Here is a 27,284-nt window from a genome sequence, read left to right as displayed (position 1 = left end):
TTTCTTCGGTAACTTTAAGTGTTTATTTGTATATATATCACATTCAAGCTTTTATATCACATTGCACCAGAACGTTCAGTATTTGGCGTTCGTTGCACCATTCTCTATCGCTGTACTATTTGCCGTTGATTCTATAGTAGAAACGTTGTATTCGGGAATATTTCGGAAAGTTATCTTTGGTTTAATCATTTCGAAATATTTAAACTCCGTTGTAAATGTGGCCACATAAATACACGTTAAAAATGCGATTATCCACTCTGCTATTGTAGACGTCAGGTGTGCGCCATATCCCTGCAAATATACATCGTATTGCTGAATGCAAAATGCATACAGAGTTTTCAAGGAATATTTGTTATACAGAAATTGACATCTACTCAATCAATGTGGTAAGATTTCCTCTATTGAATGACGTTTCTGAAATTATTGCAAGATAAATGTGTGAATGAGAATTAAAGAAAGTTTTAAAAGTAAATGTATTTCATCTATTGGAGATATTCTAATTACCGGTAATATAGAGTAGGATTTTCCCCATCGCCACCCCTTCGAAAATCTTACTTCTCGAGGATACAGCAATCCAGGACCGAATTTCCCTTTCTAGTGTCAAAGGGTAGGATTTCTCTATAACCACTCCAAAATTCCTACTCTGAAGTACTTCATGTAGCATATTTCCCCTGGGGATATAGAATCCTGAGCCAATATCCCCCTTTGTGTGCCATAGAGTAGGATTTCTCTCATATTCAACACCAAAAATCCTACTCTGAAGTATATTTTCCCCCGGGGATACTGCAATCTAAGAGCTGAATTTCCCCTTTTCGAGTCAGAGAAGGATTCACCCCTCGGTGAAGTTTGAACTGAATCAATGTACAAAGTAAATGATTCCTCTATCAACAATCTACAGTGATTACAGGGCTGAGTTGAGTTTGGACGTCAATCTAATTTTGATATTTCCCTCTCAGAAAACATCCTCCAGTGTGTTATTGAACTCATCCTGTTTATACGACCACATTGCAAGATAGTCAAGAGTTTTCATTGAGAGACCACAAGAAAAAAAAAACATACAAAAATCAAATGTAGCTAATTTGAAATTTTGGCTTGTTGCTAGAGAAATCAAACTTTATATTCACCGCGAGGGTACGTCGAGGTGATCATAACGTTCTATTTTTCCCTAGGTTATTGGAGCTCGGCCAATCGAAAGCCACGGAATTATTTGATCATTCATAATCCATTTTATAATCGTTAACTAGAATATCTCCCATGAAAACCTGAGTTTGGAGAATGATCTCCATATATGGATTTCTATTCTACTGACTCCAGTAAAGAAAAAACCAAACTTAAAGCCATTTTTCTGGAGGTGGTCTAGATTTCCGGGATGGTGGTGATTTTTGTGTTGAAAATCCTACTCTACACGACAGTTACTGATTAGTATACCTACCGGCTTGTCTGACGTCCAATGTGCAGGAGGGGTAATATGTGGGCTGCTATTCACAAATGATGCCACTAAAACTGAATCTTTGTTAAGAAAATCATTCATTTTTTTCTTTTCCACAATTAAGATGGACAATACATTTAAGACAGCATGAAAGCCAACTCCAACAGTGCCAAATATTTCTAAATAGCAGACGTAACAACAATATCAAATTAAAATCAAATCATCTCTAACCGTTACTGTCAGATCCTTCTCCAGTTTAACGGTTAGAGAAGATCTGATTTTAATTAGATTGCATAATAGTTAATCATTGGCCTTTAAGTTTATTTTTAGTTGAAGCTGGCAAAAAATGAATTCTCTATCCCTTATAGTTAAGAATAGTATGACTAATGCTAAAAATGTTCAAGACAAGAAACCCAACAAACAATGAAATACTCAATCTCAAGACTAAAAGATAAACAGCCTGATCAAAAGGATACGTACTACCATAAAGATAAAATCTAAAATGCAAATAATTAATCTAGCTATTCTTAGATTTTTGGAGGATCCAGGTATCTGTGGCAGTTTGAAAGAGAGGTAAGTTTGTAGACAACAGTAAACACCCCCCACTACAAACGCCAAGAACGCACCAATGACGTGTACAACCACCACATTCGTCTCCTAGAAAAAAACCCTGAATAAATTGAGTATCATGATAGTAAAACTTCAACGTTGTATCGTACTTTTCCTAGTGATTCCAAAAGTATATTTTGTGTGATGCATCCGTATAAAGACTTAAAAATGCACACTTTACATGAATTCTGTTTGTTGCTTAGTCTCCTTCGCGAACATGTTTTACTCATATATGAAACTTCACTGTCTAAAAATAAAGTACCACGCATTTTGCCCTATGTATCGCGAACAGGGCCGTAGTTAACTAGTGAGGGGTCCTTATCGTGCCCTATGTATCGTGAACACGGCCGATGTTAACCAGTGAGGGTCTTTATCGTGCCCTATATATCGCGAACACGGCCGATGTTAACCAGTGAGGGGTCCTTATCGTGCAAAAACCTACCAGGTCACAGGATCTGGAATCTGAAAGACCTGACTTTTATTTTTGATGTCGGGCTCTTAAGAAAGGAACAGTCATTACTAATTCTAAATGTCTCTGGTTTGAAACACTCTCGGGGATCAAAACCGGGACCTCACGGTCGTGAATCGGCTTTCTCAACAACTCAACTACCGTGAGCAGATATATGACAGCATGGATTAAGGAAAACTGAATGAGAAAAGGCGATGTGAGATCCTTTATGCCAATCCATTTGAAAAATAGATTTCATTTTAACACAAAATCTTTTCAATAAATTAACTTATCTATAATTAATTTTACATCATTACAAAACAAATATACACTTCAGATCGGGGCAGCTGTTCCTTCATCAACCCAATTAAAGAAGTAGACCTTCGTCATCACAGACTGTACATAGCTTTGCATTAACTTAGTCAGTTTCCTTATCTCAACGCCAGTAGACGAGTTTTTGGAGAGCCACTCTAGCGCTAATCGCAAAGTGGAAAGAACCCCAAGGAAAGTAGGGAACCCTCGATTTGGAGCTGTAGCTGAAGTGGTTTCAAAGGTCGGGGTAGAATTTTTGATATGATATATATCATATTCAATTGCCGCGTATTTCCCCCCACGCGTGATGTTAGACGTGAAAAATTGCGTACTTATCGTGCACACCTGCTGTGACACGGGACCTCAGGACCGTCCCATTTAGTCGCCTCTTACGACAAACAAGGGGATAGTGAGGACCTATTTTTACCCGGATCCTCACAAATGGAAAGCTGATCACTGACTGTGCTATGAACAACATTTCAGTTTGGCCAGAAACAAACTGCCTGAACTAGGGTGATGACCCCCAGTGAAGGTTCACATTTGACTGGGAATTACCGCACTATAAGAATAAGAAATACTCGGACATTTATTTTCCTGATTTAGAGACTCTCGGCAATCCTCGACTGGCTTGAATTTTTTCCTCAAGAAACTCGAATCTGAGAAAAATTGATTACTAACTCGCACTGGTTATGGATCTTATATGTCCTTTGATTATTTATGGTTTTATGACATACAAATACGAAAAGTGAAGTGGAAAATTTCAAAATTTGGATGTTTATACACATTGTACATTGTTTTTCAAATATAACATGAACACATCTTTCACATTCTAAAGCACAGTCTAATCAATGAAGTGACAAAGCTAGGTTCATTGGTGTAAACTGTATTTCATAATACTGAACCTGAAAGTTTCCAACTAGACTAATGCCAAACGCAGTGGTCAACCCCAGTACAAACGCTGTCTTATTCACCCGGGTTATAGGTAAGACTGGACAGTCACTCTGGAAAGTCTCTATCTGCTTATAGCGTATATAGAACACAGCCAACGCTGTAAAAAACACAACCAACGCTGTAAAAACACAACCAACGCTGTAAAAAGATATCTACAGACAGATGAATGCTTATAGCGTATATATAAAGATATCTACAGACAGATGAATGCTTATAGCGTATATATAAAGATATATACAGACAGATGAATGTTTATAGCGAATATATAAAGATATCTACAGACAGATGAATGCTTATAGCGTATATATAAAGATATATACAGACAGATGAATGCTTATAGCGTATATATAAAGATATATACAGACAGATGAATGCTTATATCGTATATATAAAGATATATACAGACAGATGAATGTTTATAGCGAATATATAAAGATATCTACAGACAGATGAATGTTTATAGCGTATATATGAAGGTATATCTACAGACAGATGAATGCTTATAACGTATATATAAAGATATATACAGACAGATGAATGTTTATAGCGAATATATAAAGATATCTACAGACAGATGAATGTTCATAGCGTATATATAAAGATATATACAGACAGATGAATGCTTATATCGTATATATAAAGATATATTCAGACAGATGAATGCTTATATCGTATATATAAAGATATATACAGACAGACGAATGCTTATAACGTATATATAAAGATATATACAGACAGACGAATGCTTATAGCGTATATATAAAGATATCTACAGACAGATGAATGTTTATAACGTATATATAAAGATATATACAGACAGATGAATGATTATAGCGTATATATAAAGATATATACAGACAGATGAATGCTTATAGCGTATATATAAAGATATCTACAGACAGATGAATGCTTACAGCGTATATATAAAGATATCTACAGACAGATGAATGCTTATAGCGTATATATAAAGATATCTACAGACAGAGGAATGTTTATAACGAATAAGATAAGATAATATATTCTTTATTTCCTTCAAGGTAATGGAGAGTTATAAGTAATTGACAACTAGAACATTATATAATTAGATATGAACAGGAACAAACATAATTATATATGTACAAAGTTACATTTTACGACAATCAAACAGAAAGAGATTTCTCAATTTGAAAACGTAATTTGAAACAATTTGAATTACTTTTTTCCATTTATCACGAGACAAATTTCCAAAGCTAGTACCATTAATACATCCCAAAAGAGAAAATATTGTGACAGATGAATGTTTATTACAAATATATAAAGATATATACAGACAGGTGATAAAAGTGATACAAACATATGATAAACATATGTTAAACATATGTTTGAAAACATATGGTAAAATTCAGTGCTCCTTTTACATGTATACGTTAAACATATGTTGCGATTTTACCAGTATATATATAAAGATGTATACAGACAGATGAATATTTGAAGTTCTTATCTTAATCATATTTGGTGTTATTTTTCAAATTTGACCCACCTTTTCTGCCAGTAACTTTCTACTTAGATGTGTATTTTATTTGTGCACATAAATGTATTTGTATCAGCTGTTTTGTGTAATATTGTCAGATGTGGCACATGTACAATCATTTTTCTACGGTCGTATGTATTTCTCGTGTCCCGTATATATATACTATGTGTATGATAAGTACTTATTTGGCAGCAGCACTATATTGTTTTAGTTAATTTATTAATTAGTAATAAATGCTCGTTACGACACAATGTGGATCACTGTTGTGATCTTTAAGCTGAGTGTACTCATAGAAAACATGGTAATATATGCAATATAAAATAGATAGTTGGCCAAACACGGACCCCTGGACACACCAGAAATAATGTGTGACATGTCCTATAGCCTCATAAATACTTCAACTGTGTTTTACAAAGAGGACAAAATTTGTCAAAATCCGGATCATACAACTTTAAAAGTTACCGATAACTATTCTGATGTTTAAAAGTTATCAATAACTACTCTAATATTTAAAAGTTGTAAATTCATAGTTACCAATAACTGCTCCAATATTTAAAAGTTGTCCAAATACACAGCTTTCAGGTGGCAGAGTACCCGTATCACTGATCATGAAGAAAAATAAAATGTTTATGTATGATTTAAGTTACTAATAACCAATACCAATATGTGCTAGTGATATAGGGTTAATATAGTGGTGGTCAATAGTCCCGTGAAATGGACGTTAGAATGGGCACAACATCGTCTCTAATGTGTAATGTGATTGTATAATGACAGATAAGGGAGTAATGGCGATCCTTTATTTAAGCTGAAAAAACAATGTGGGGTGTGGATATTTTAAAGTAATTCAATGTATATTTTATACAGATATCCTTTTTCATACAACAATTATCATTTGGTTTACTGTTGCAGTAAAACAAAGAACAATAAATCAGTTTATATATTTTCTAAAGATTATATGTGTAATTCTTAAAACCAAAATTTGTGTGTGGGCAATATTTGAATACATTACTTTAGAAATTTAAGAAAATTCATTTCAAATTTCTAACATCAAACCATCGGTTCCCAGATGATCATATATTTCGGTGAGTGATAAATTACATGTGTGTATAGTGTGTACATTTCGGAATTCTACGCAAGATGCCGACACATTTTACTTTGTTTTAGGGCGTAAAGCTTTGTCAGATATACATATACTTAAAACATCTTGAACGAACAATATTGTTTTAATTCAAATGGATTGTAAAGTTTTACAATCTGATGAAAAAAAACCTCAAATGGGTTGTAAAGTTCTACAATCTGAAGTAAAAAACAAATGTGAAATGACTAAAATTTGGATCGCTATACCAAATTTTACTTAATGGCTCGTTAAAGTATATCGTAAATATTTTATCTGTTTAAAAACTTAGACCGTCTGTATGCGTCTTCTTGGCCTGTTTTATTAGATATTTATATCATGCATAAAATCACATTTTGGACCCTAAAATTTCTTATTTTCAAAATAACAACAGTTTTTCTTTATTATTCTAAAAGAAAACCCACAAAAAACTCGCAAATAATATTTGAGAGCCTATATCACATTTTTGGATGGTGAAATCCTACTTCATATGAGATGTTATGAATAGCGAGACATTACAGTAAATACAATTTTGGTGTAAGGATTCTCCCGTGACATGTACGCTTTTATTTCTCTTCTTCTGACCTTTATATCCCATTACTATCCCCCACAATGCATCGCAAGCTGCATACGCGCATGACGAGGAGAGAACTACTTTTTGATTTGAGATTACTGTCATTTCAGCCTCATTTCTTTTCGTTTCCTTTATAAATTATCATTTATCAAATTATGAGTAGCATTTTGTAATAAATGGGATATATGATAATACATCAATGTCTAGTCTAAAGGAATGTTTCAATTAAAAACCAAAACATCTAAAAATTTCTGTGGACAAAACAGGTCATCCAAAAGTACAGGTACATATAACCTAGAAATGTGACCAGATAAAAAATAAGATTTACTGAATCTGGACTGCCGTGACGCGTCTGAGGTATTTCATGACAGAATTTCTTTTGAAGTTTTAAAATTCTACATTTTACCTGATGTATGGAAATCCCGGATTAACATGGCCATTACCCACAGCGATGCCATATCTACAGTCAAGAGAAAATAACAGTCGTTCACATTCCATATGAGTGAAATATTCTCGAGAGGGACGTTAAACAATATACAATCATGTATCAAGGTGACAGTGTTTATTACATGTGTAACAGGAAGGGAGAAAAATACAACGGACCAGACCGGGATTCGAACCTGGGCCCCTGAATCTCTAGTCAGGTGCTCTACCAACTGAGCTATCTGGCCACCGGCGATTGAATCCGGCTGACCGCCACTCTCCTCTGTGCTTAAATGTCTTCACATCTGAAGACATCAACCCAGTATCTTAATCCCCTGGCAGGCATTTTCACCTGTCAGTTCCAGGGGCTGGTCACAGCACCAAACGTAACAGGAAGGGAGAAAATGCAACGGACCAAACAGGAAATCGAAGCCGGGCCCCTTGAATCTCTTGTCAGGTACACTACCAACTGAGCTATCTGGCCACCGGCGATTGAACCCGGCTGACCGCTACACATGATTTAAATTGTCAGGAAAATCGAGTAATTTGATTGGCTAATTCCTAGCTGCTGAAACTATATAAGAGAGAAAGAAGCTCATTTTAGTTAGATAGCTGTCTCAAGCACATCAGTGTCAGGACAAAAACTGAGAGAGTCTTAGGTACAAAAATGATTTTGTTGACAAGAGATCATAATCATTATAAAGAAACTATTCAATACTTCTTTCCTATTTAGTACTTGGATAAGTTACAATTACTTAACAGCTGAAGAATCCTGACAATTGTAGAATCCTGACATCCTATTTTCTTACAATTTACATGTAATTCCTGACAATCCAAAGTTATTGAACATTATTATTATAGTAATAATTAATTCCTGACAGCAAGTATCCTTTATGTAGATTCTCTTTGCCAGAGTTATTCCCCCTTTACTCCCCTCTACTGTACAATGCTATTCTCATTCTTTTGAAACCTTGAGCTATCTCCCATCACTCATAAGACCCTGTGAAAGATTATGATTATATACGGGTTGTGATTCCCAGGTGACATTGTTTGATGATGGACCAACGCAGTTTTGTGTATCCATATGCATTGTTTGATGTGAAGACAATAAACATTTGATCTATAGAGAAGTCGTGATTATACGTGATGAGGATTACTACAGGCCAGCCTGTTACAAGGTGCAACTTTTCTGACCCAGTAGATTTTTAAATAACCCTACCTATTTTTGCATTTTAAAAAGAATTATCTTCCCTTTGAATCCAGAAAGCATGGTTCTTGCATTCAACAAACTTGAATTCAAAAAGCATGGTTCTTGCATTTAACAAACTTTAATCCCCTTTACCCAAGAATAATTTGTGCCAAGTTTGACTGAGATTTGACTCAGTGATTTTGGAGAAGTAAAAAATGTTAAAAGTTTACAATACCTCCCAGCATTAATCATAGTATTGGAGGATGTAAGTGGTTGATCTTATCAATTACTGTATATATCAAAGTCTTTTAGCTAAGTCTTCATTTATTTATTACAGTTACAGGGTATGTCTTAAACTTCAACCCCTCTAATAAAACAACTCGTCCATATTTTTCTTTATATCGTGCTCGTTGACAAATATAAATCGTAAATGATCCAATCCAAACATTCAGTAGATATGTACAAAATGTATATTGTACGCATATTTAAGCAGAGACATGCATGTACATTCTTTATGTACATAATTATGTAACATACATGTCTCCGATTTAAGATATTTATCAAGGTTCATACAACCACAAATGCATCGCATTGAAGAGGAAATAACTATCATTACAATGAAAAGGAGAATATAACGAATATTGATCAATCTCACAACTCCTATAAAGGTGAAAATAACGAACAGTGATCAATCTCATAACTCCTATAAAGGTGAAAATAACGAACAGTGATCAATTTCATAACTGCTATAAAGGCGAAGATAACGAACAGTGATCAATCTCATAACTCCTATAAGCAATACAAAATAGTTGGGCAAACACGGACTCCTGGATAAACCAGGGGTGAGATCAGGTGCCTAGGAGGAGTAAGCATCCCTTGTAGACCGGTAACACCCGCCGTTAGCCCTATATCTTGATCAGATAAACGGAGTTATCAGTATAATCATAATTCATGTCAACTTGTTAAGATATAATGGACAAAAACATTGGAAATGTAAATACGAGAATCCAGCAATAAATGAACTATAAACAAAAAGAAATCATTTCAGTGATGCCATTCATTCACCTTTGATGAAACTGATTAATATCTATTTAAAAAAAACACCTTCGTGCAAAGTTGTAAATTCCTATGGATAAATGTTTTGATGCGAAAAGGTGAAAGAACTACGAGTAGTCGTGAACTTTAACCTTAATTTGTTCGTAGAAATATTTACCTAGCTTCCTGTAGATTTCATCTTACCAGAATAACTTACGTAATGAAGAAGGAGACGGGGACATATATCACGATGAATATTGGGAAAATATGCAGATTATCTCTAAACATCTTAGAATATTGGTGGAATCCTTAACTTCTCCAAAAGCGATGCACCACTTCAACTGCCGGAAACAAGAGAAAAGTAAATCACAAATATAGAACAATATTACATATCAATACAAATAAACGTGTATCTCAATTTTCTTGAAAAATGAATAAGAAAAGTCGAATCTCTAAACCTCTCGCTAATATATTAATGGTTTGCCTGTTATAGTCCATTCGGTTCCTGTAGGCTATAATTGGAAACAGCTGAAAATAGGACCGGATATCAAAAGCTTCGATTAAAGCTGGCTTTTATAGGTTAGTGTTGGTTAAAATCAGGGTGGGCCGCAATAAAATAGTTTAAAGTTTTACATATATTTGAAAGGTGAAGATAAGGAATAGTGATCAATCTCATAACTCCTATAAGCAATACAAAAAAGAGAATTAGGCAAAAACGGACCCCTGGACACATCAGATTCCTAGGAGAAGTAAGCATCCCCTGACGAACGGTCACAGCCGCCGTGAACCATATATCTTGATCAGAAAAACGGAGTTATCCGTAGTCAAAATCAGTGTGCCAAGAACGGTCTAACAATCGGTATGAAACAAGTCAAAGAGCATTTGACCCAATGATAGGTTGTGTTGGCAAACTAGATTGTTATAACAACCATAGAATTTAACTTTAAACGAGACTGTTGAAACCCCTGCACCATCAACTTGTTTGTCATTAGCCTGCCTCGATTTAAAAACAAATCATACTCAGAACAAGGTATTGCGTATCGAATCAGTTGAGAGATATAAACACCATATACATTTGATAATGGAATATTCCTACACAAATATGGAAAGTTGACGATGGAGAAACTGAAATCACCCCGCTTGTCATAAAGTTGAGTTGTTGATTTGCCGTTAATATCTATTTTCAATAAAATATCTAAGTATGAAGCAGAAGTGGACGACTCTGTGGTGACTTTAATTTCGAGTTCACTGGGATATATTGAATCTACATATGAATGAAAATTAGTATTGTTACATGTAATAGATAAAACGTCTGTGAAATAAATATACAAAGATCATCATGAAAAGGTTAAGATAACAAACAGTGATCAATTTCATAACTCCTATAAGGAATACTGTACAAAACAGAGAGGTGGGCAAATACGGACCCCATGACATACCAGAGGTGAGATCAGATGCCTAGGAGAAGTAAGCTCCCCCTATCGACCGGTCACACCCGCTGTGAGCCCTACATCTTGATCAGGTAAACGGAATAATTCGTACTCAAAATCAGTGTGCTGTCATGTGATGCAGATTCAAGCGTGCACAAATCAAGAACCCAAGGGCCATGATGGGCTTCAAAAGGGGTGGAATTAAAGTTTTAAGTAGAAATCAATAAAATGTACACGAAATTTTTTAAAGATTCGTTCTAGAGAATAAAAGAGGTATAGCGTACCAAATTGATAGGAAAGTATCCTATCGTAGTGTAAATTCAGCTTTATTCTCATCATGATCCCTCAGGCCAGGGGGAAAATACAAGTTCAAAATTTACACTGGAATATATATACGAAAAAATTAAATCTTTTTAAAAACATCAATTCATCAAATAGATGTGGGCACAATTTGAATTACCTTAAAGCATGATCCACGGATAGACTACAGAATGGGTTAAACATTCTACATAAGAATATAGGGCCACGATAGAAGTTCAATGTTTTATATAAGAGTATATTGATTTCGAAATTCTTCCTTTTAAGAACCACAAGGATGAAGCTAATCTAATCAATACAGCGTAGATTCAATCTTCTTTATTCCATTACCCTAGTCCACAACGATTTACACTCAGAGTGTGCGGAATGTGCGAGTCTTCAGCCTGTAGAGCAAGGTGATTATCGTCAGCGTTACGGACCGTTGCCTTTGGTCGTCGCAAGAATAGTTTTCCTATACGTGTGTAGAACGCAAACCCTTTTCAGGCCAACTCCATGAATTGTTAAGCCAACATGAGAAAAGCATTCATAGATAACAACACGCAGATTGATAGAATTATGGAATAAATGCCTAATGATTTTTTTATTGATTGATTGATTGTTTGTTTTATGTCCCTCTCGAGAATTTTTCACTCATATGGAGACGTCACCACTGCCGGTGAAGGGCTGCAAAATTTAGGCCTATGCTCGGCGGTTATAACCATTGAGCAGGGAGGGATCTTTATCATGCCACACATGCTGTGACACGGGGCCTCGGGTTTTGCGGTCTCATCCGAAGGACCGCCCCATTTAGTCGCCTCTTATGACAAGGGGGTACTGTGGACCTATTCTAAACCGGATCCACACGATTTGTATGATGGGGTACACAGCAATGGGACTGATTGAATTATGGAATAAATGGCTAACGATTTGTATGATGGCGTATAAAGCAGTGAGATTTAAAGAATTATAGAATAAATACCCAATGGTTTGTATGATGGAGCATAAAGCAATGCCAGTATGGGGTAATCTGTATAATCGAGGCAACCGACTAAATAGACATACCCCCTACGATACAACCTACATGTACACATTCATTCCTGATATCTATATTTCATGATAAAAACAAATATAAGTGTAGACATTTCAAGTTGATAAGTGACTTTCGCGTTACGGTGCTTTCGTTGAAAACCTCCAGAAAAGGCTTATTGGTGAACAAAACAATAATACGAGAAAGAGATGATCGATGTTAGTCTGATAAAGAACGGGGTGTGAAATTTAGTACAAAGATCTACATCGTGACCGTGCAGAGAAACGTCGTCCATCACCATTATCTGACGATTAGAAAACGACGACGGGGATTAAATTACAAACCGATCATTACAAGTAACGAATAACATGTAAATATTTAAGCCAACTTTCCGTAAACATGCACATTTACGGGAATGTAAATTTATTCTAGGGCGTACACATTTCCCCTTTCCCCCCAAATATACAAAGAATGCAACGGAGCGTACTACTACTACACCACGTGTGAAAAAAATGAAGATTTAAATTTCCCCAGAGTACAGAAAGAACAATGAAATAACACCAGTTACCTGATCATTGATACCATTTCAGTCTGGACATGACTTCCCGATACTATAAAATTTTATCAGTGTCTTGTGTACACAACATAACATAACTACGTCTCCACGATATGCAAGGTTTACATGAATTGCCTCACCTGAATTTGAATAGAAACATCCTAATAGAGATAAAAAAAAAATCAAAACACACGCTTACTTTTGTTTACAATGCATGTGTACGTCTTACGTGGTTATTTTCAAGTTACCAATTATAAGGTAAGAATTAACCTGTAACTGCAGCAGGCTACCTGACATTTTGCTCTGAAGCAAACAGCTGTCTTTTTCAACTTTGAAGCTTAAGAATGCATTTTGAATTTAAAAAAAAACCCATTTAGGACCAAATTCTAATTGCTTTGATTCTGATTTGAATTGCTCTCTGTAGAAATTTAATTACATGTATTAAAGATTTCTTGTAAAGATTTGTCATATATAAAGTCTCTACTAAAAGATAACAATTTATTCAACATCAATAATATACAGTCTACATGAATAACAATGGAACTGTGTATAATACAGACCTCTGACGGACACCAGTACGCCATGGTTTTAGGTTAATAAGAGTGCCTCTATATAATAATTTTTGTATTCTGTTTTCCAGATAACTTGCAAACCAACCTTACATATTGCCGTCGATTCCATGATAATGGGGCTCTAACTTGAAAAGTAAACCTTTGTACCAGATACAATCAAAAGTTTTAGACGAATCACAAAATACACATGTATGTATAATTCAACAAACAGTGAAGTGGTCTGGTAAAGAAAAACACCCAGCTCTCTATCTGTAAAAAATGAATATGGTTAAAACACGTTTGAAAACAACGTGTTCCATGATTTTTCATCCACAACTTAACAATGACACAGGTTGGTAATTTGACATTCTGTGACATATAATTTTGCTTTATACAGTGGCAAAACATGAGCAATTAAACATTTGAACCAAGCTTGCGAGTTAATAATCACTAGAAGTACATGTATATAACTAAAATTGTCTGTCAACCACTGTATGCTTTTATTCACAAAAATCATAGCAACGGCCACCATTGTTTGAATATCAGTAAGTCTCTGATTCTGATTATTTTTATTTCCGTGAGCCACAGGTTGTAATTATACCAACAAACAAAAATGGAGTGAATTAATACTGTTTACATTTTGTGTCTCCTGTGTTGTGACAGGGATAATTGATTTTTTTTAAAGGAGGAATACTACACCGGAGAAATTTGATATGGATGAAAAGTGGAGGGTATGTACAATATCTTAAAAATTTTGAATTTATCTTAATGAGGTCCCGTGTCACGGCAGGTGTGGCACGATAAAGATCCCTCCCTGCTCAATGGCCATAAGCGCCGAGCACAGGCCTAAATTTTGCAGCCCTTCACCGGCAGTGGTGAAGTCTCCATATGAGTGCAATATTCTTGAGAAGGACGTTAAACAATATTCAATCTATCAATTACTCAAAAAATGCTGTTTTATTAGAAAGTAATCTGGGGAACAAAATTCAAATCCCTGCTTGCCTCGAACGCGTGACCTACAGTTAAACAGACGACACTCTAACCTACTGAGCAAGTCAAGAATAGGCAATTATTATTGATATCTAGTTTGTTCTTTTACGTATTAAAAGGAATTTCAGCCATTGTGACGATGTGGTATATATATATCCTTAAAACCAAAAACAAGCCTCCTAAATTGTGACTTGATATATATAGAAATATATTTCAAATAAGATAGTTCTGGTCATTCTTTTCATCATTAACATGGACAATATATCCAAAAAGTAAGAAAATATAAAATAAAGAAATAAAAATGAATAATGCATGTGGTGTCTGTATGTACTAACAAGATCCGTCGAACATGAAATGAGAAACCAACTCACACAAACCAAAAATCTCGAGAAGTAACTGTAGAATTTTCTGAACAGTTAAAAATAAGTTACCGGGTATCACAAGTTAGCAGTAATTTACGAACAGTTCAATAACGAGTCCGTTTGAATCCACTGTGGGGCTTCCTCCAGATATTCGGATTTCCAACAGGTTTGAATGCGGTTTGGCGTTGCAAAAATAATGGATGACGTCAGCACGACGTTCAACAGCGAGATTCAGAACACGAATGGTTAATTCTAATGGAGATGTGATATTTATCCTCCTCGGTAATATTACCGAATAAACCAATCAAATATGTATTGCACATAAAATATATCACACACTCGGAAGTAATTCGCTAGGCGTGCTACCTATTTGTAGTGTTGAAGTCAGTTTTAGGTGTTTGAATTCTGGTGTAAATGTGGCGGCATAAGCACAGATCAGAAAACTTCCCAGCCATTCCATCACCGCGGAGGTGACGTGCTCTGCATAACCCTGAAAATTGAATTATCATTTTGTACCAAAATAAATCTAACTTTCGTTTCGATTAACTTTCCAATATGAAATCTTACATATGATTTGTCAGTATAGATGTCAATATTTGGTATATCAAATCTTACCTTGTAGCTGGCCGTCCATAAACGTGTGGAGATTTTTTCGGGCCTTAACTTACTTTTACTTACTAGGAATGTGACAATTCCTGGGCAGCAATGTTAAGAAAATATATCATGTTTATTTAGTATCTGTCATGTTTATTTAGTCTCTGTCATGTTTATTTAGTCTCTATCATGTTTATTTAGTATCTGTCATGTTTATTTAGTCTCTGTCATGTTTATTTAGTCTCTGTCATGTTTATTTAGTATATATCATGTTTATTTAGTCTCTGTCATGTTTATTTAGTATATATCATGTTTATTTAGTATCTGTCATGTTTATGTAGTCTCTATCATGTTTATTTAGTCTCTGTCATGTTTATTTAGTATATATCATGTTTATTTAGTATATATCATGTTTATTTAGTATCTATCATGTTTATTTAGTCTCTGTCATGTTTATTTAGTATATATCATGTTTATTTAGCATCTGTCATGTTTATTTAGTATCTATCATGTTTATGTAGTCTCTATCATGTTTATTTATCTCTGTCATGTTTATTTAGTATATATCATGTTTATTTAGTATCTGTCATGTTTATTTAGTATCTATCATGTTTATTTAGTCTCTGTCATGTTTATTTAGTATCTGTCATGTTTATTTAGTATCTGTCATGTTTATGTAGTCTCTATCATGTTTATTTAGTATCTATCATGTTTATTTAGTATTTGTCATGTTTATTTAGTATCTATCATGTTTATTTAGTATCTGTCATGTTTATTTAGTATCTGTCATGTTTATTTAGTATTTGTCATGTTTATTTAGTATCTATCATGTTTATTTAGTATCTATCATGTTTATTTAGTATCTATCATGTTTATTTAGTCTCTGTCATGTTTATTTAGTCTCTATCATGTTTATGTAGTATCTATCATGTTTATTTAGTATCTATCATGTTTATTTAGTATCTATCATGTTTATTTAGTATCTGTCATGTTTATTTAGTATCTGTCATGTTTATTTAGTATCTATCATGTTTATGTAGTCTCTATCATGTTTATTTAGTATCTATCATGTTTATTTAGTATCTATCATGTTTATTTAGTATCTGACATGTTTATTTAGTATCTATCATGTTTATTTAGTATCTATCATGTTTATTTAGTATCTGTCATCTTTATTTAGTATCTATCATGTTTATTTAGTATCTGTCATGTTTATTTAGTATCTGTCATGTTTATTTAGTATCTGTCATGTTTATTTAGTATCTATCATGTTTATTTAGTATTTGTCATGTTTATTTAGTCTCTATCATGTTTATGTAGTCTCTATCATGTTTATGTAGTCTCTATCATGTTTATTTAGTATCTATCATGTTTATTTAGTATCTATCATGTTTATTTAGTATCTATCATGTTTATTTAGTATCTGTCATGTTTATTTAGTATCTGTCATGTTTATTTAGTATCTGTCATGTTCATTTAGTATCTATCATGTTTATTTAGTATCTGTCATGTTTATTTAGTATCTATCATGTATCTGTCATGTTTATTTAGTATCTATCATGTTTATTTAGTATTTGTCATGTTTATTTAGTATCTATCATGTTTATGTAGTCTCTATCATGTTTATGTAGTCTCTATCATGTTTATTTAGTATTTGTCATGTTTATTTAGTATCTGTCATGTTTATTTAGTATCTGTCATGTTTATTTATTCTCTATCATGTTTATTTATTCTCTATCATGTTTATTTAGTATCTGTCATGTTTATTTAGTATCTATCATGTTTATGTAGTCTCTGTCATGTTTATTTAGTATCTGTCATGTTTATTTAGTATCTGTCATGTTTATTTAGTATTTGTCATGTTTATTTAGTGTATGTCATGTTTATGTAGTCTCTGTCATGTTTATTTAGTCTCTGTCATGTTTATTTAGTATCTGACATGTTTATTTAGTATCTGACATGTTTATTTAGTATCTGTCATGTTTATTTAGTATCTATCATGTTTATTTAGTATCTATCATGTTTATTTAGTATTTGTCATGTTTATTTAGTGTATGTCATGTTTATGTAGTCTCTGACATGTTTATTTAGTATCTATCATGTTTATTTAGTATCTATCATGTTTATTTAGTATTTGTCATGTTTATTTAGTGTATGTCATGTTTATGTAGTCTCTGACATGTTTATTTAGTATCTATCATGTTTATTTAGTATCTATCATGTTTATTTAGTATTTGTCATGTTTATTTAGTGTATGTCATGTTTATGTAGTCTCTGACATGTTTATTTAGTATCTATCATGTTTATTTAGTATCTATCATGTTTATTTAGTATTTGTCATGTTTATTTAGTGTATGTCATGTTTATTTAGTGTATGTCATGTGTATTTAGTATCTATCGTGTTTATTTAGTATCTGTCATGTTTATTTAGTATCTATCATGTTTATTTAGTATCTGTAATGTTTATTTAGTATCTATCATGTTTATTTAGTATCTATCATTTTTATTTAGTATCTGTCATGTTTATGTAGTCTCTATCATGTTTATTTAGTATCTGTCATGTTTATTTAGTATCTTTCATGTTTATTTAGTGTATGTCATGTTTATTTAGTATCGGTCATGTTTATTTAGTGTATGTCATGTTTATTTAGTATCTATCGTGTTTATGTAGTCTCTATCATGTTTATTTAGTATCTATCATGTTTATTTAGTATCTATCATGTTTATTTAGTATCTGTCATGTTTATTTAGTATATGTCATGTTTATTTAGTATCTATCATGTTTATGTAGTCTCTATCATGTTTATTTAGTATATGTCATGTTTATTTAGTATCTATCATGTTTATTTAGTATCTATCATGTTTATTTAGTATCTGTCATGTTTATTTAGTATCTATCATGTTTATGTAGTATCTGTCATGTTTATGTAGTCTCTATCATGTTTATTTAGTATATGTCATGTTTATTTAGTATCTATCATGTTTATTTAGTATCTATCATGTTTATTTAGTATCTGTCATGTTTATTTAGTCTCTATCATGTTTATTTAGTATCTGTCATGTTTATGTAGTCTCTATCATGTTTATTTAGTATCTGTCATGTTTATTTAGTATCTGTCATGTTTATGTAGTCTCTATCATGTTTATTTAGTATCTGTCATGTTTATTTAGTATCTGTCATGTTTATGTAGTCTCTATCATGTTTATTTAGTATCTGTCATGTTTATTTAGTATCTGTCATGTTTATGTAGTCTCTATCATGTTTATTTAGTATCTGTCATGTTTATTTAGTATCTGTCATGTTTATGTAGTCTCTATCATGTTTATTTAGTATCTGTCATGTTTATTTAGTATCTGTCATGTTTATTTAGTATCTATCATGTTTATGTAGTCTCTATCATGTTTATTTAGTATATGTCATGTTTATTTAGTATCTATCATGTTTATGTAGTCTCTATCATGTTTATTTAGTATATGTCATGTTTATTTAGTATCTATCATGTTTATTTAGTATCTGTCATGTTTATTTAGTATCTGTCATGTTTATTTAGTATCTGTCATGTTTATTTAGTATCTATCATGTTTATGTAGTCTCTGTCATGTTTATTTAGTATATGTCATGTTTATTTAGTATCTATCATGTTTATGTAGTCTCTATCATGTTTATTTAGTATATGTCATGTTTATTTAGTATCTATCATGTTTATTTAGTATCTGTCATGTTTATTTAGTATCTATCATGTTTATTTAGTATCTATCATGTTTATTTAGTATCTGTCATGTTTATTTAGTATCTGTCATGTTTATTTAGTATCTGTCATGTTTATTTAGTATCTGTCATGTTTATTTAGTATCTGTCATGTTTATGTAGTCTCTATCATGTTTATTTAGTATCTGTCATATTTATGTAGTATTCATCATGTTTATTTAGTTTCTATCCACTGTATAATCGTGATTACGTTATATCTAAGAAATAATTTTCATATTTGAAAATACATAAGGGTAACAGTTTGTAGAGGTATATGTATCATTGACAAAAACATTGAAAATTTAAATATTTGAAAATTAACGTGAGGCGTTGTAAACAACTGAACGATGAGCATACGAGTTTTGCAAAAAATAAACACCTAATACATCAATCTCTCACCAGAGGGCGCGCTACGCAGGCTTAATTTTCGTTGTGGAGCGTAGCGTAACGTCCTCTGGTGAGAACTTGCCAATGCAATAGCGATACACGTGAAAGGATACCGATGACGGCAAAACAGCAATATAATATACAGATAAGGAGCCGTATAACTCGTGTTGTTTTTGTGGACCCGGGGATGTCTGGAACCTTCCAAGAGATAAACGTTTGGGTACAAAAATATGCGCCTCCAACGATGAATGCAAGTAGAGCTCCAAATATATGGAACCCCTTTGAATTTTCTACCTGAAATAAAAAGAGAGAGAGAGAGATACAAAGATCGATGTTCCTGAACACGTCTCGGTAAAATGCTCTCTCAGTCTCTCTCTGAAATTGCATATCGACTGAAAAGAAGTATATTTTACGCTCAAGAGAAGCTGACAAAAAGCATCTTGTATACGGCATCAAATCTTTTTCTTACCTGAAAATTTCCTACGATACTGAGACCAACCCCGGAGAGAAGACCTAGGACGAGGAAAGCGGTGTTGGCTCTGGGATATGGTGTCAGCGAATGGGTGACTGACCAGTACGTTTCCACCTGTCTGTATCTCAGGTACACAATGGTCAGAACTGAAACAATATTCAATAGCACCTACCAGTAATTTAATTCACATATGAACTGTTGACAGTTTTGTATGCTTGTAAACTATAGTCCGGTAGGAATAAAAAATCATTAAGTCTGAAATTCTTACTAACTTTGGAAAGGAAAATAAAAGATGCATGCAGTTACTTTTAAACTATGTTTATGTTGACAGCATATGAAAAGAACATTGCAGGGAACTTGAGATGATTTTATGAATAGCATGTTAATTCTAAATAGCAATTAATTAAACAATTTTTCCTGAGATTAGAACACTTTTCTACCACATCAAGTTTTAATAGCCTGGAACCACAGGGGATAAGCCCGTTTTGGGCCCGAACTCTGTGATACCATAAATATAGAAAGGGGTCTAACTCTGACACAGATAAAAAACTAACCACTCGCTTCAAATGCCTAAAACAATCTTAAACTAAGTAAGCTATGCGTAATTTGTCGTTTTCCTTGCATAGATTCATGTTTTAACTACTTGCATGCCAAATTTCAAGTCACTGGTTCTTAAAAATAACAAAGATATACGTCATCGTTCTCTCGATTTCACTTGTTTATTTTTACTAGGACATTTACCGGTCCAGGTCACGGAGTCGTTTCTCGCCTATGACAGCAGCGAAATTCAGACTAGTATGGAAGATTTCGGACCTGTCAATTAAGATTTCACATCAATTATACGCTACTTACTTCCTCATATTTTAATAATGTTCTTCGTGTAGACGTTACACGACTTATTTTTCCTCAGCAGCATCAACTGTTGACAAGATTTGCCATTTTAATGAATACACTAAATACCCGAAATGTCTACAACTTTAAAGAAGGGGGAAATGGGTAATAATAATCTAAATGAAATAGAATAAACAAAAACAAAAAATTAAAAAAACCAAGAAATAATGTTAAAATTCCTTCTCTAAGTGCAATATTACAAGAATAATGTTTTGATCAGTTTTAAGGTATTTGAGATTTTAAGTCTATCGGGTATTTAATGCGTTCATTAAAACGGCAGCTCTTGTCAACAGATGATGCTGCTGAGGAAAAATAAATCGTGTAACGTCTACACGAAGAACATTATTAAAATATGAGGAAGTAAGTAGCGTATAATTGATGTGAAATCTTAATTGACAGGTCCGAAATCTTCCATACTAGTCTGAATTTCGCTGCTGTCATAGGCGAGAAACGACTCCGTGACCTGGACCGGTAAATGTCCTAGTAAAAATAAACAAGTGAAATCGAGAGAACGATGACGTATATCTTTGTTATTTTAAGAACCAGTGACTTGAAATTTGGCATGCAAGTAGTTAAAATATCAATCTATGCAAGGAAAACGACAAATTACGCATAGCTTACTTAGTTTAAGATTTTTTAGGCACTTGAAGCGAGTGGTTAGTTTTTTATCTGTGTCAGAGTTAGACTCCTTTCTATATTTATGGTATCACAGAGTTCGGGCCCAAAACGGGCTTACCCCTGTGCCTGGAACCTATAACAAAGCCTATTCTGCCATGGGCGGGGCCCTGAATCATATTTCATACCACATTGCGCAAGGTGTGAAAACTTTAACATAAGGATAAAATTGCAATCTATTTCCAACAAATAGTGATGTATATATCAGGTACATTTGATATTTTTAACATGTACTCAAAATCTCATGACATGAAATTTTCATTAAAAACCCCAACAAAAAACCAATACTAAACCCGGGCTGGAATGAACATACTCAACACAGCTGCAATATTCAGCAATTGTCCAAAAACACAGCTCTCAGGAGGCAGAGTTCCGGTGTCACTGTTGATGTAAAATGGAAATCAGCATGTAGGTTCAAAAGCAGTTATTTTTGCCAAACGTTTACTCGCTACATATATATCTGATACGGCGGCGGAGTGAGAGGTGGTTGTCATTGCAAAAATTGTTGTTTAAAATTCGATAATTTTTAAATAGAATTAGAATTATACTCAGATACTCAGGGATTTCTTACGATCCCATTTATTCTCTTCATGGCCCAATATCATTTTACGATTTTGCTATTCTTTCAGCACTATATAGTGTAATAAAGGTTCTTAAAGGGTTTTTTATATGTAAACTCAACATCGTGATGTCCCTGTATTTACACACATATATATTTTATATACATTCTATGTAGATGATGCGCTCAGTCACAGAAAACAATAAACCAACAGTCAAACCTGATAAAAGGAAAGAATGGGTAAACACCCCCATCGCTCACAGCTACACTGTACCTAGAAAAAGATTTCACAAGTATTAGAGTATTTAAACATCACCATGGCTATTTAGATAAATTTAAGATCAAACATTTGAATACATGTATTTACCATGCATATAGCAATGGAAGGATAGGGGTGGGATGGGACTGGATCCCAACGTTTTTCGACAACATTCTTCCTCTGTTATAATAACCATTAATTTGTCAACCTCGGCTTCGCCTCAGTCAACAATGGTTTTCTCGGATTGACAATTTCCAAAGTTACAAGGCGGATGCATGGAAGATATGAAAAGAAAAGTTTCAAAGACACGATCTGTTTTTGCAAAACTCAAAAAGATTTGAAACTCAAACTTCATCAGTAAGAAAACAAAACTGATGATTATAATACACTAGTTATACCAGAATATATGGATCTGAAACATGAAAAAACGAATAAAGTGGATGAGAAGATGATTAATGTGCACCTTGACAACAGCTTCAGGAATTCCTAAAATTAGATGGCAGGAAAAACTAACATCATAATTACCTGAAAGATCATACATGAAGCCAAGAAATTAGGTACAATCTAAGGTGGAAATTCATCGGACACATCCTCAGAAAAGTCCGATCCATGACAATGATTGCAATATAGTTCTTTTTTGGACACCAGAAGGCAAAAGAAAACGAGGAATACGAAAATCAGGTGGTTTTCTTGGGTTATGGCTGTAGACAGAGATGTTTTTTGGGTTATGGCTGTAGACCGAGATGTTTTCTGGGTTATGGCTGTAGACAGAAATGTTTTCTTGGGTTATGGCTGTAGACAGAGATGTTTTCTTGGGTTATGACTGTAGACCGAGATGTTTTACTGGGTTATGGCTATAGACAGAGATGTTTTCTTGGGTTATGGCTGTAGACAGAGATGTTTTCTTGGGTTATGGCTGTAGACAGAGATGTTTTCTTGGGTTATGGCTGTAGACAGAGATGTTTTCCTTGGTTATGGCTGTAGACAGAGATGTTTTCTTGGCTTATGGCTGTAGACAGAGATGTTTTTTTGGGGGGTTATGGCTGTAGACAGAGATGTTTTCTTGGCTTATGGCTGTAGACAGAGATGTTTTCCTGGGTTATGGCTGTAGACAGAGATGTTTGGAGACGTTCCGTGAATGCATTATATGCTACGGGGCACAAGGCGATAGACCTTAACATGTCCAAAAACACCAAAATATACGTCCCATTTTGTCAGAACTCAATTGTTTCAGGGGACTTTGTGCCCTCTTCCCCCTGAAGGTCTCAAGTCAACCGCCAAACACCCAGCCGTTTACTGTGCCGCCAGACACTCAGCCGTTTAGTGTGCCGCCAGACACTCAGCCGTTTATTGTGTCCCAGATACCCAGCCTTTTAGTTCGCCACCAGACACTTAGTTGTTTAGTGCACCACCAGACACTCAGACGTTTACTGCGCAGCCAAACACCCAGCCGTTTACTGTGACCCAGACACCCAGCCGTTTAGTGTACCACCAGACACTCAGCCGTTTAGTGTGCCGTCAGACGCCCAGCCTTTACTGTGCCCCAGACACTCTGCCTTTCACTATGCACCTGGTCCGATTTTTGTAGATCCAACACTGTTGCGGAACCAAATTATTTTGTGAATGCAGAAAACTTTTTGTTAATGAATGTAAATTCTCGATTGTATTTCTAATCGGGAAATCCGTTTATCATTTATGCTGTTCACCATTTCTTTCAACTTTTAAACATAGTTTAGATATATGAAGTATAGGTCAAGATGAAAATTGATGCGATTCAGTAAAATAGATGCAAATATCTCGCACTATTTTGTAAAACTGCTATCCTTTTAAATATACAAGTATCAGATTCAAACTAACATGTTTAGCTCTCACCCAACTATCTTTCAATTTAGAAAAACCCGCTAGGAAATGGATCCTCTCACGTGTACTTCCCGCTAATGCCAAGTTTGAATACAAGGGGGTTGTTGTTTTGAAAAACACGTCACCGCGTTCCGGAGGAAGGAACATGGAAATAAGGAGAGCTAAGACACGGCTTATGAAATCATCTCAAACTTTCCAGGTATATATGTTTCAAGTAGATATACATCCCGTTGTATAATTCTGATTTATTTTACTTCTTATACTTCTACGAGTGCGACGATATTAGAAACGAATACCCAAACGTTGGGGTGATCCAAGCTATCGTACTGTAGAGTTATGTTCTGTATATGTATTTAATCATTGGTTTGAGCTTTCCTTAAAATATTGAACGACTCTCAGCCAGAGAATAGACAGTCGGTGATGACGATTAAACTCTTGAAGGTGAAGATGTTCCTCAGATCATTGCTGTTGTGTGATTACCAGAACCACCACCAGGCTTTATATACAACCATGATCAGTTTTAGTGATGGTTATGGAAATGGTGGATATTTTCCTATGTTTATGTAAAGGAGTACACCGTAGGATTAATAATATTAAGCATTGGGGCCTGTTTCCTCTGTTTATGTAAGAGATAGGATCGATAATATTAATTACTGCGGCCTGGGAAATTTGAACTACGGTATATGGGACTACATTTTTGGTGGAATCAACGTTATAGTGAATTTCATGCCCTCAGTCGAAAAAAACCTAATAAGAAAAGACTGATCTCCAGTTGAAAAAATATCAAATCAAGAAAAGATGAAAGATAAATAAAGAAAACTTGCAGAGCAGTTTATACTTGTGCAGTTGTACCCCTATTGAGACGATATAAAGTAGTGTTATATATATATGAAAGATGAAGATAACGAACTGTCACCAATCTCATAATTCCTATAAGCAATACAAACTAGAAAGTTGGGCAAACACGGACCCCTGGACACACCAGAGGTGGGATCACGTCCCTAGGAGGAGTAAGCATCCCCTGTCGTCCGGTCACACCAGCCGTGAGCCGTATATCTTGATCAGGTAAACGGAGTTATCCGTAATCAAAATCAGTGTGTCAAGAACGGTCTAACAGTCGGTATGAAACAATTCAGACAACATTTGATCCAATGATAGCTTGTACAGACGAACTAGATCGTTATAACGACCATAGAATTTGCGAAATGCGGACTTTAAACGAGACTGTTGGAACCCCTGCACCATAAACTTGTTTGTCAGTAGCCTGCCTCGACATAAGCAGAACAAGCTCTTGCGAATTGAATCAGTTGAGAGGTATAAACACCATATGCAGGTGATAATGGAATATTGCTACATAAATATTGAAAGTTGACGATAGAGAAGCTGAAATCATCCCGTTTGTCATAAAGTTGAGTCGCTAGTTTGGCGTTAATATCTATTTCCAATAAAATATCTAAGTATGAAGCAGAAGTTAATTTGTGATATTTTCACATTATGAGCATTTCACCAATTTGTCCATTCCAAGGAAAATTCAAGTGGCACAAAAAGCCATAAAAATATATTAATTTATTTTCCTTCTATTTTGCAAAAGTAAATGTGCCAGAAGTGAAAATTCCGATTTACATCCTATAATTGTTATCACAGGTAATATTCTAGACTTTCCAGATTAATCCCAATTTCAGAGGATATATCTATTTCTTAAGGAGATGGAAGCTGATCAATGGCAGGTAGCAACTGATAATCTTTGTCTAATAAATATGTAAAAACATCTTACTGTTGCATTTAACATTTAGTCTGTTTACATTTTTTAATAAATCGTCCTATGCTTGACATATAGAAAGAGTCGTATTTAACATCAATGGATTTATCTAATACATAAAAGGTGAAGATAACGAACAGTGGTCAATCTCATAACTTCTCATCTTCACAAGTCAAGGGTTATTGATTCTTTACCTCGCACTAACACTTGACACCAGTGACTATCAAAACGTTGGACTCATTCTGTTTGTTTCCACAAAAGAGTGGGAACCAATGAGAATGCGGTTCTATTTATAACAACGCGAAGTAAGAGATTCAAATAAAAACACGTGTATTGATACCTACAGTTATGGCTATTTCAATCGTTAAGCAATATTGTCTTAAGCAAAAAGGTTTCCAAACTTGATCTTCAATCAATAAACGTAATAAGTGGTGTAAATATTACAATTGCGCGTGTTTATCAATACAGCAGTATGCGATCGCGTCATTTGTATCCATGTACACCATAACAAGATGCAGCGATTTCACTGGATGTTTTATTCATAGTGGATTGCGTAATGTTCTAATGAGCCCAACTTTTATATAGCGACTGATGTCATGGGTTAGTGCGAGGTAATGAATCAATAACCCTTGACTTGTGAAGATGATAACTCCTGTAAGCAATACAAAATAGAAAGTAGAGCAAACACGGACCCCTGGATATACCAGAGGTGGGATCAGGTGCCTAGGAGGAGTAAGCATCCCCTGTCGACCGGTCACACCCGCCCGTGTACTTGTAGTACATTTCCAATGTCGTTGCCTTTAATATCTTTAGAAATTGTGATGGTAGTCATTTCCTCGTAAATGCGCAGTAGTTGTGAATTATGTGCGTAAAAATCTTGATGAATATAGTACCCATTTTTTCCTATAGGAATTGCTACAGTTATGAAAGTAAAATCTAATGAAGAAGTGCCGAAATTGTGTGCAAGCATTGTTATAGTTTATCGTACACTACTGCTTCTACTACTACGGCAACAATTACAACAACAACAACAACTACTACTACTACTACTACTACTACTACTACGAGAGAGAGAGAGAGAGAGAGAGAGAGAGAGAGAGAGAGAGAGAGTACTCACGTGATGATAAATGTAAGTGGTAGTAACACCACAAACATTATGGGTAGGAGAAACAACTTTCCCCTCAGCATTTCGAAGATAACTCGCCTTTCTCTTGTCTTTAGAAATGAAACGAATGCATCAGTCATGTGGTTAGTAATACTTAAGTGTAACACT

The 27,284-nt window shown here is 34.2% G+C and overlaps 1 protein-coding gene across 1 annotated transcript; it reads right to left on the bottom strand.

Moving 5' to 3' along the window:
* On the bottom strand, window positions 1–27,284 carry LOC125645592 (uncharacterized). Its single transcript, XM_048871191.2, has 14 exons — window positions 27,129–27,284; window positions 22,354–22,407; window positions 21,888–21,955; window positions 20,006–20,154; window positions 19,650–19,830; window positions 15,423–15,502; window positions 15,145–15,297; window positions 9,812–9,903; window positions 7,354–7,407; window positions 5,794–5,861; window positions 3,701–3,846; window positions 1,906–2,086; window positions 1,433–1,503; window positions 1–291 (listed from the first exon to the last, which is right to left on the bottom strand). Exons 1-14 carry the CDS (start codon window positions 27,254–27,256, stop codon window positions 76–78), a joined length of 1,641 nt encoding a protein of 546 aa, XP_048727148.2. The 5' UTR covers window positions 27,257–27,284; the 3' UTR covers window positions 1–75.

This window comes from Ostrea edulis, chromosome 6 (assembly GCF_947568905.1).
Source record: "Ostrea edulis chromosome 6, xbOstEdul1.1, whole genome shotgun sequence".
Taxonomy (NCBI): domain Eukaryota; kingdom Metazoa; phylum Mollusca; class Bivalvia; order Ostreida; family Ostreidae; genus Ostrea; species Ostrea edulis.
This window is presented reverse-complemented; position numbering and strand designations above follow the sequence as displayed.